General features: G+C 43.6%; 1 protein-coding gene across 1 annotated transcript in view; it reads right to left on the minus strand.

Moving 5' to 3' along the window:
- The window catches only part of LOC143039041 (neurobeachin-like), a 668,097-nt gene that overhangs the window by 464,540 nt on the left and 192,384 nt on the right, over positions 1-11,173 (minus strand). Inside the window, exon 6 of the mRNA XM_076208892.1 lies at positions 535-630. Within this exon, the coding sequence (XP_076065007.1) occupies positions 535-630 (96 nt within the window). The remainder of the gene's footprint in view (positions 1-534; positions 631-11,173) is intronic.

Below are 11,173 nucleotides of genomic sequence, written 5' to 3' on the forward strand. Positions count from 1 at the left end.
TGTGTGTGTGTGTGTGCGTGTGTGTATGCCAGAGGGGGTTGAGTGAATGAGATGAATAGGGGAGAAATCGGGAGTGGGAGAGGTTGAGATATCCAGAAATCGAGTGTGTGTGTGTGTGTGTGTGTGTGTGTGTGTGTGTGTGTGTGTGTGTGTGTGTGTGTATTTACCTAGTTGTATTTTACGGGAAGGGGAGCTATGCTCGAGGTGTCCCGTCTTCATATCTAATTTTATCTAAACTGTTTTTAAATTCATGTATTGTTTTTGCACACACCACTGTCTCATCTAACTTGTTCCAAATGTCTATTATTCTGTGAGGAAAGCTGTTCTTTTTCAGATCTCTTCTATAGCTGTCTTTCTTGATTTTCTTTCCGTGTCCTCTTGTATTTCTGTGTGTGTGTGTGTGTGTGTGTGTGTGTGTGTGTGTGCGTGTGTGTGTGTGCGTGCACGTAAGTGCACATGCATTCAGTTGTTTACATATACAGAGCACAAAGTGGCAACTACACGAACACAACACCTGAACATCATTGTACTTACAGATCCCTTCTTGCCAGGAAAAGAGAAGAAGACGTCGGGCCCTGACCGCTGAGGCATCTGACGCAGGACGCCCAGGAGCTTGGCTGAGTGCCGCGGCTAAGGAATGAGAAAAACAATAAACATTAGTTACTGGAGACTCCTTGCTGAACAATTACGAAGAACATCTGTAACTCGACAATCTTTGCTGAAGAGTAGTTCAGAATATTTTTATTGGAGATTACTTGCCCAACAATAGGGAAGGTCGTGTATTACTGGAGACTTTAACAATAACAAGACCTTCTTTTACTAGACAATCATTTTTAAGTAAAACAATAAACACCACGCAACCCCCACCTGTCCTAAATCCACACTGTTCCTCACCAATTCCTCCCTCTCCTAATCCTATCAATCAAAACCATGCCATAGGCTTCCCCAACTGCACTCAACAAATTGATCCCTCTGAAAATACTACACTCACACTTGTCCCCTTTTCCCTTGTAAAGCGGAAATATACAGGCACTCACCCAGTCCTCCGGCACTCTACCCTCTTTTAGACAAGCATTAAACAACCTCACCAGCCACTCCACCATCACTGTACCTCCCTATTTTAGACACTCCGCATTACACCCATCCTACTCAGGAACCTTACCTGCTCTCATCATTTTAATAACTCCTTTCACCTCATCTCTCCTTATTTCTCCTCCATCTTCCTCTTTCATCACTGTCATTTTCTTAGCGCTTCCCACTGCAACTACCTTTCCCTCCCTATCCTCCTTCACATCTAGCAACTTCCTAAAATACTCTGCCAATCTTCCTCCTACTGCCATCTCTTCCAAGATCATCTTTCCATCTGCACCTTTTACCCTTTCTTCTCTAGTTGATCCCTCCCCCCTTCCTCTCTTAATTTCCTTCCAAAACATTGTCATATTCTTACCCCCTTTCACAACTCCTCTCCTCTTTGGCTCCTTTATCTTATGCTTTACTTCTCTTTCCTTTGTAACTCTCATATGATTCTCTCCTACTTTGTAACCAATCTGTGAATGCTCGTTTCTTCTCTTCTACAACCTTCTTTGCTTCATCATACCACCACTCACCACCCTTCCTTCTATTTCCTCCCGTCCTCCTTGTTCCACACATCTATACACACCTTGTGACTCCCTCCTTGAAACATCCCCATTCCTCCTCCTCTTCTAGTTCTACTCTATCCTTCACTCCCAGTCTTCTCTTTGCTTCTTCTTGTACTCCTTTTCCTTTTCTTTCTCATTTAAGCAGTTTACTTTAAGCACCTCCCTAACTTCAGTCATTTTCCTTTCTCCATATATCCTACACTCTTAACTTACCTTCCACCAAAAATTATGATATTCCCCCATTCTCTCCCCTTAGTAAATGTACATCCAAAAATCTTCCAACTCTTCCCTGGTTACCACTATATAGTCCATCAAAGCCCAATCTACCACCCTTCCACCCATCATCCCCTCCCATGTTTACTTATGCACCATCATCATTTATCCATTACGTTTTCCTGGAACCCTACACTTCCCAATCACTCAGTCTATTGGTTCGTCTCCTACCCTAGCATTAAGGTCTTCCATTACCATTACATTGACATTTTTCCATAACCTCTCTATGCACTCGTTTAAATTTATCCAAAAAGCCTTCCTGTCCTCTACTCTTCTCACTACCAGGCACATATTCACTGGCAATTCACCTTCGTCCATATCAACCTTGAAGAAACCTTCCACTCCACCACACGCTTACCTACCTCCTCACTAGTATAGCCACCCCTTCTTTCCCTCGTTCTCTCTTCACTCCTGACATCCTCCCAACCACACTCCCAAACTCAAACTTAGCCCTCCCTTTCAACTTCGTTTCACTCAATGCCAACACATCCATCTTTCTTCTTACAAACATACTGTTTATTTCTTCCCTTTTAGTCTCATCTATATCACATCTACGCACATTAAAAGACCCGAACTTTAAAGTTCTGGTTGGAAAACTCCTATACCCTCTCATGCTTTTGCTTTTTTTTAAGGAATGTCCCCTTTGGGGCTATAGAGAATAGGATGCCTAGTCCCATCCCCGTCCCGTTTTTTCACCTTTTACGACTCAAGTGGGAACACTCGGTGGCAGTATTCTTTTTCCCTTACCACAGGAGAGATAATTATTTTCAATTTCCATTCTAATTAATTATAATTATTATTATTATTTTGTATATTTTGCGGAGTGGAATCTGGAAGAAAAATGAAGGGGAGCCTTACGAATAATAAGAATTCATAAAGGGGGGAATGGAGTGGAATAGATTGCCCTAAACTCCCTGGATAAGAACCTCCGATCTACAAAATCCAACTTGTTTTCATCTGATCGCGGTTGACAGGACTAAGTTGACTTCATCACATCCTCTTTTCCTCTCTCATAGTTAAACCCAGATTGACTTTGTTTTAACCCAGCATATGTTTAGGATGTTATCCAATAGCTCAATAGTCATTCACCATGGCATACTGTGGTGAATTATAACCAACTTCAGAAATAATATTAAATAAAATACAATTGATATATATATATATATATATATATATATATATATATATATATATATATATATATATGGAAGGTGGAAGAGAAAGACACGGGTCTAAGGCCGAGTTTATTTCTAACCGGTTGCGCTTACAGCTTCTTCTTCAGAAGCGAAACCGGTCAGGAATAAACTCAAGTCTTACTTAGACCCGTGTCTTTCTCTTCCACATTCTTCAAACCTGTCACAATCTCTCTCTCAATAAATATATATATATATATATATATATATATATATATATATATATATATATATAAACATACATATACCAAAGGCTTTTCCCCTTACAAGGGAGGTAGCCAAAAAACAAAGACATAAAATCCACTCCCACACATTCCATCCCCACATACTCCACTCTCATCCACCCCTTTCCCTCCCTCTTATCTTGGCTCCTCTTGGATGACGGGTCATCCCTGCATCTCGCCCACCGCCCTGAGTCAGAAGCAGTGTCGCAAGACACAGCACATCCGCAACAAGGCCGCTTCATTAAATCGGCGACCCCCCCCCTCCGTCCCCTCATGCAGAAATGGAGAAGACGGGGAGAAATCCATTCGGGCTGCGTCAATCTATTTTTCATACAATTGGCTGGCGGCTTTCCTTTCGTTCTGGCCACCGACAAGCTATTTGTCCCCCCTCAGTTACAAACGGGTTACAGCCTTTCTAGATGAAAAAATAGAAAAATAGAAAAAAACAAATAAATAAATAAATAAACAAATAAATGAATAAGATAATAATAATAAAATAAAATAAAGTAAATAAAATAAAAAGAAATAAAATAAAAATAAAATAAAAATAAAACAAAACAAATAAATAAAATGAAAATAAATAAATAAAAAAAAATATATTTTTCCTATTCTTCTTCTTGCCAGAGGGCTTCCAAGGTTATCACACTGGGCTTCCACGGGCTTCAGGACCAGCGCCGACAATTAAGAGTTCGATTAAAAACGACTTAGGTTGCAATATTCTATTTTTCAAATCTCCAAATATCAAATCATCTTTCCGTCATATACAATAAAGCTGAATTATGAACTAGGAGATTGTAAACCTACATGACTGTTAGACATACTGATGAAATGCTGTTAGAGAGTTCTAGGTCGGAGGTAGTATGTTGGGAGGGAAAACAGCCCAGTGTGATAGACCATTTATTCGTCACAGTGTCCATTACGGACGAAAAGGTCTCCTGGTCTACCTTTCCAATGCGAAGAGCGAACCATTTGCACTCTAAACGCTGGGCACACGAACATCCAAAATACCAAAGTCTCCCCCCTTCCCTCCTATAACAACAGGCTTACAACGCGTTTTCTGTGGCACATCAAAGCCGCCTTTGTGTCCAACTTCATTTTCTATCATCCCGATGCAAACGGGCGACTGTTGCACTGCCGCCGATGGGTATAACGCCAATAGTGGTGGCGGCGGTGGTGGAAATGGTGTCCCAGGTACCGAAAATGGTGTTAGTCAATGTGAAATGAATGGTAGTAGTGGTGGTGGTGGTTGTTGTGGTGGTAGTAGTGGTGGTAGTTGTGGTAGTAGTGGTGGTGAATTTGGTGGTTTTGGTGGCAGTAGTTGTGGTGGTAGTACTGATGGTGGTGGTTGTGGTGGTGGTAGTGGTGGTGGTAGTAGTGGTGGTGGTAGTAGTGGTGGTGTTAGTAGTGGTGGTAGTTGTGGTAGTAGTGGTGGTGAATGTGGTGGTATTGGTGGCAGTAGTTGTGGTGGTAGTACTGATGGTGGTGGTTGTGGTGGTAGTAGTAGTGGTGGTAGTGGTGGTGATAGTAGTGGTGGTGGTTGTAGTGGTGTTGGTAATAGTGGTGGTGGTAGTGGTGGTGGTAGTTGTGGTGGTGGTAGTAGTGGTGGTGTTAGTAGTGGTGGTAGTTGTGGTAGTAGTGGTGGTGAATGTGGTGGTATTGGTGGCAGTAGTTGTGGTGGTAGTACTGATGGTGGTGGTTGTGGTGGTAGTAGTAGTGGTGATAGTAGTGGTGGTGGTTGTAGTGGTGTTGGTAATAGAGGTGGTGGTAGTGGTGGTGGTGGTTGTGGTGGTGGTAGTTGTGGTGGTGGTAGTAGTGGTGGTGGTGGGTTGTGGTGGTGGTTGTGGTGGTGGTAGTAGTGGTGGTGGTGGTAGTAGTGGTGGTGGTAGTAGTGGTGGTGGTGGTTGTGGTGGTAGTTGTGGTGGTGGTAGTAGTGGTGGTGGTTGTGGTGGTAGTGGTGGTGGTAGTGGTGGTGGTTGTGGTGGTTGTGGTGGTAGTTGTGGTGGTTGTGGTGGTAGTTGTAGTGGTGGTGGTAGTAGTGGCGGTGGTGGTTGTGGTGGTAGTAGTGGTGGTGGTGGTTGTGGTGGTAGTAGTGGTGGTGGTAGTAGTGGTGGTGGTTGTGGTGGTAGTAGTGGTGGTGGTGGTGGTAGTGGTGGTAGTTGTGGTGGTGGTAGTATTGATGGTGGTGGTTGTAGTGGTGGTGGTGGTGATGGTGGTTGTAGTGGCGGTGGTAGTAGTGGTGGTGGTGGTTGTTGTGGTGGTGGGAGTAGTGTTGGTGGTGGTGGTGGTGGTGGTGATGGTGGTTGTAGTGGCGGTGGTAGTAGTGGTGGTGGTGGTTGTTGTGGTGGTGGGAGTAGTGTTGGTGGTAGTGGTGGTAGTTGTGGTGGTGGTAGTAGTGATGGTGGTGGTTGTAGTGGTGGTGATGGTGGTAGTAGTAATAGCAGTAGTAGTGGTGGTGGTAGTAGTAGTAGTAGTAGTAGTAGTGATGGTGGTAGTGGTGATAAGAGGTAGAGGTGGTGGTGGTGGTAGTAGTAGTAGCAGTGGTGTTGGTGGTAGCGGTATATGTACTCTGGCGGTGTTCCTGATGCCCGTCATATTGTAAATAGTGGTGATAATTATGGTGGTGGTCTCAGTGTGTTAACGCTAATGGTGGTGTAAAGTTTTATTTTTGTGTGTTGAACACCGACAGGAGAGCTGCGCTAATGTTGTACCCTCTCACCACCACCACAGAGCCAAATTAAAATGTTTTATTTTTTTTTTCTTCATCTACGGGAATACATCAACCGCACCCCCCAACTCGTTCAAAAAAAAAAAAAAAAAAAAAGTAAATAATGGGGCCGGGGAGGAAACTGGGAAAGTGAGGGTGAGGAGGAGGAGGAGTAAGAGGAAGAGGAGGAGGAAGCCTAAGAGGAGTAAGAGGAGGAGGAAGAGGAGGAGGAGGAAGAGGTGGAGGAGGAGGAGGAGTAAAAGGAGGAGGAAGAGGAGGAGTAAGAGGAGTGTGAAGTAAGAGGAGGAGGAGGAGGAGGAGGAGGAGGACAACTCTAAAAATGTGAGAGTACAGTATGCGGCAGAATGATATAGAAACTCGTAGATAGAGGGAGAGAGAGAGGGGGAGAGAGAGAAAGGGAGAAGGAGAGAGACAGAGTGGAGAGAGAGAGAGGGAGAGGGAGAAAGAGTGGGAGAGGGAGAGAGTGGCGGGGAGGGAGAAGGAGAGAGTGAGAGGGAGAAAGAGAGGGAGAGAGTGGCGGGGAGGGAGGAGAGAGAGAGAGAAAGAGAGGGAGGGAGAAAGAGAGAGAGAGAGAGAGAGAGAGGAAGAGAGCGAGTCGGGAATGGCGCCAGTCACGATAAGATAAGATACGGTAGATAGTGAGAGGGTGAAACACTTCCTTTAGCTGATATAGTTTTTCAGCTCCGTGTGACAAGAAGCGGCCGCCAGGACTTTGTCGACTACCACACTAAACATTCGTGAACAGACCACGCGCCAGTGACTGATTATTCAATGAAATGCTCAGGAAATGTAATCCAAAAGGAGGGAGGAGGAGGAGGAGGAGGAGGAGGAGGGAAGAGGAGGGAAGAGGAGACGGAAATGAAGGAGAAAGAGAAGAACGAAAAGAGAAGGAGAACGAAAAGGGAAGGAGAAAGGGGAAGGAGAAGGGAAAGGAGGAACAGGAAGAGAAACGGGAGGAGAAGCGGAAGGAGAAGAAGGAGAAGGGTGTAGGCATATGCACACACACACATACACAGAAAAACAAACACACACACACACACATACACAGAAATACAAACACACACACACACACACACAACAAATGTGGTGAGCATTGTGTAATATCCTTGTTACAACTGACGCGCATTTTGAGAGAGAAAAAAAAAAAAAAAAGTTCAGTTGGGACACTCAATTTCATAACACCTTTTTTCTTATCAGACAAGTCCTTTAGCGAGGCAGCGGGAGAGGAGGGGAGGAGGGAGGAGAGAAGAAGGGAGGAAGGAAGGAGGAAGGGGAGGAGGAAATGAGGTAAAAATTGAAAGGATATGGGAGAAATGAAAGGAAGGAAGGAAGACAACAAGGATGAGACGTAGAGAGGAGGAGGAGAAAAGAAAACGAGGAACGAGCGAAGGAAAAAAAAAAGGGAGGGAGGAAGGGAGGGAGGAAGGAAGGGAGGGAGAGGGAGAAGGGGAAGGAGGAGGGAATGAGGGAATTAGGAAGAGAGGAAGAGAGGATGGAAGAAAAGAAGGAAGTTAAGGAGATAGGGAAGAAGGGAAAAAGAAAACAAGTAAGGAGAGAGGGATAGAGAGAGTGGGGAGGGAGGGAGGGAGAGAGAGTGGGGGAAAGGAGAGAGAGAGAGAAAGAGAGAGGGGGGAGGGAAAGGGAGAGAAAAAGAGAGAGTGGAGAGAGTGGAGGGAGAGAGAGAGAGAGAGAGAGAGGAAGGAAAGATGGCAAAGACGTCGGAGTGGTCAACCGTTAGGATTTCTTGGGAACCTTAATTCGTCTCACTCAGTTCCAGGACATCCTCAGCTCAGTTAAATAAAACCCAAGCTTGATTTTCGGTCGAAGGTGGTCGGAAACAGGTCGTAGGCTTGGTGTGACTGGGGCTTAAGCTGAAGGGGAAGGGGAAGTTGGAGTTTAGGAGTGGCGTGGAGGATGTCAGGAGGGACGAGAGGGCGAAAGAAAGAAAGAAGATCTATTTATTTTTAATTGTAATGATAAAGAGTGAAGAGGAGAGGTATTTTTTTTTGTCCAATTAAACGAGTGTTGTTGTTGTTGTTGTTGTTTGTAGTGGTAGTGCTGACGGTGTTGGCTACCCCGCAGTATCTATGGGACTAGAGTTACGGAGGAAACCGATCACCTCCACCCTATTTATGTTGTGGTCGTGCCCGTGTGCTGTCAATCCTGCACTTTACATATGTTTTATCGTGTGTCCCTCGACAGGAGAGGTCTCAAGGCAAAAGCAAAAACTCGCAGGGCCATAATTCTAAAACCATTCGCCGGGAACGGCGAACCATTTCTATTATTAGAAAGAATTCTTCATTGGCCCTACTTATGGAAAAATTCCTGGTTATATTATGGAAACTTAACTGGAAAACCACTTTGAATGAATTCTACTTGCTGGTAGCAAACGTTTGCCAGGAGTAGAGAAACGTGGAAGAGAGGCCCTCAGTGCCTCTTCCAGTGTATGTCCGCCTAAGCCTCCTGGTGCCAAGAATTGCCCATCTCGTGACGGAGAACACGTCCAACTCGCTCAAACTCGCACGCGACCTAACTCTTATTCCTGTTGGAGGAAGAGGAGGAGGAGGAAGAGGAGACGAAGGAGAAGATGGAGGAGAAGGAGGAGGAGGAGGAGGAGGAGGAGGAGGAGGAAGAGGAGAGAGACCGTGCGTAGTGTCTGTGAAATTGGTGGTAAGTGTGTTTTGCGTTCCCGAATGCAGTCAGTCTGCATGGACGCAACCTATATTGTGTCCACCTGCTCTGGGGTCGATTTGGCTCAGCTCCCTTCCCTTACGTCACAAGAATCTCAGACCAATACGCTGGCATCCGTTATAATTCTTGCTGTCGACAGAATGTGGGGAATGTTCCTTGCAACCTATATATTTAACTTTCTTTTTTTTCTACCAAAATTCATTGTATCTTTACCATAAATGTGCCCATGTATATTCAACGCTTAGACAAGGTCAGAAATTAACCTTATTTAGAATCTCAGGCCAATACGCTGGCATCCGTTATAATTCCTGCTGTCGACATAATGTGGGGAATGTTCCTTATAATCTATATATTTAACTTTTTTTTTCTACCAAAATTCATTGTATCTTTACCATAAATGTGCCCATGTATATTCAACGCTTAGACAAGGTCAGAAATTAACCTTATTTAGAATCTTAGGCCAATACGCTGGCATCCGTTATAATTCCTGCTGTTGACAGAATGTGGGGAATGTTTCTTATAATCTATATATTTAATTTTCTTTTTTCTACAAAAATTCACTGTATCTTTACCATAAATGTGCCCATGTATATTCAACGCTTCGATAAGGTCAGAAATTAACCTTATTTAGATGTGAAGAAAAAAATAAGTTCTGTTTTATACAGCGCCGTCTCATACGAACATAAGAATGAAGGAGACTGCAAGAGACCATAAGACCTACACTAGGCAGCTCCGTATCCATCACCACCTGTCATCCCCATCCATAAAGTTATCTAATCGTTTCTTAAAACAACTGATAGTTTCAGCGCTTACTACATGGTTACTAAGTTTATTCCATTCGTCGACCACCCTATTAGTAAACCAATTCTTGCCTATTTCCTTTTTAAATCTAAATTTGTCCAGTTTATAAGCATTACTGCGAGTCCTGCCCTGTTGTTTTAATATGATGACCTTGTTTGCATCACCCTTGTTAAAGCCTTTGATCCAATCGAACACCTCTATTAGATCACCCCACCATTCCCCCACCACACTTGTTAAAGCTGTTAATACTGTAGAATACAATTATGTTTCGCGTAGTAATGTATCATACAATTATTCAGCATCTGTCACTGCTACAAACTTCTCAAAGTGGCATACTGTTCCGTAATACGTCTTGAGAAATGCGTAAATTTACTAGAAGTCCTTTTTGTAACATTTCTCCCATTTTTTATTAAAAAAAAAAATCGTTGTAAGATTGACTAGCCAAAACATTTATCTTTTAAGATTTTTAAATAAATTCATTTCAATGGAATCATGCAATCATGCCAAATTCAGACAACAGTCGAGGTGAAAAATAGACAAGTTAATAAGCAAATAAACAAACAAATAAATAAACAAATGAAATACAAAAGGCGACTCTGTGGCGCTTAGCATTACAAACTTAATGTCGCTTGACTTTCGAAAGTTTAACCCCGTGACGAACAATTGTGATATTATAACAGTTTACACATCAATAACTCTTCTATATATGCAGTATATAATCAATGCATGTAAAAGCAAACTTTTGTATTCACTGAAACGGAAATTAACGTTTCTTTCGTTAAACTGTGTCAGGCTCTATTGTTCTCCATGGGTTCAAAAGTCATCACGAACACCCAGTATTGTATTCCTTTCACAGCTAAAGCTCATCTTAGTTCACCACCACCATGTGATAGTGCGGTGCCCCTTACAGAGGACTTTGTAGCTTGGGATGTAATGAACCATGCCCATGGTCCAACTCGCTCGCGGTAGGGTTCGAACCACCATCACCTCGACCTCCGTCGCAGGTAGTGGCGCTCGAAACCATTTGGCCAGGGAGACCCATGTAACTATATAAAATCAGTAATTACCAGTCAACGTCGAACAAATGATGTAAATCTTCATGACTTTCTTATTTATGTCTGTAGGTCGGCCACACACGTGCAGTTTAAACTGACAGTTACAACTGTTCAGTTATAACTGTCAGTTGAAACTGCACGTGTGTGGGTATCTCAGTGATACTGAGATCACACATGTGCAGTTTCAACTGACAGTTATAACTGAACAGTTGTAACTGTCAGTTTAAACTGCACGTGTATGGCCGGTCTTACACAGATGACTTGCTTTGGTGTGAAGCAAGACATCATCGTACTGTATTGTCACAGACACTTCACCAGCGCTTCTCTCCTTGAGGGACAATACAGTCTCTCAGAAGTGGTCACACAGATGACAAAGGAGAAATCCTTGTAGCTCTTAGCGAAACTAGTCAAGAATAAAACTCGGATTCATACCCCTGTCTTCCTCCCTTCCCACCCGCTTCAACTTGATCAACACATAGGAATGTTGCGTGCCTCTGGTCCGCTGGGGTGTCTTTAGTCCTCTTTTGGGTACCAAACGATGCCGGATGGAAGAAATAGACAGATTGAATTG

Source organism: Oratosquilla oratoria, chromosome 25 (assembly GCF_046742065.1).
Source record: "Oratosquilla oratoria isolate Oo_2021 chromosome 25, ASM4674206v1, whole genome shotgun sequence".
Taxonomy (NCBI): domain Eukaryota; kingdom Metazoa; phylum Arthropoda; class Malacostraca; order Stomatopoda; family Squillidae; genus Oratosquilla; species Oratosquilla oratoria.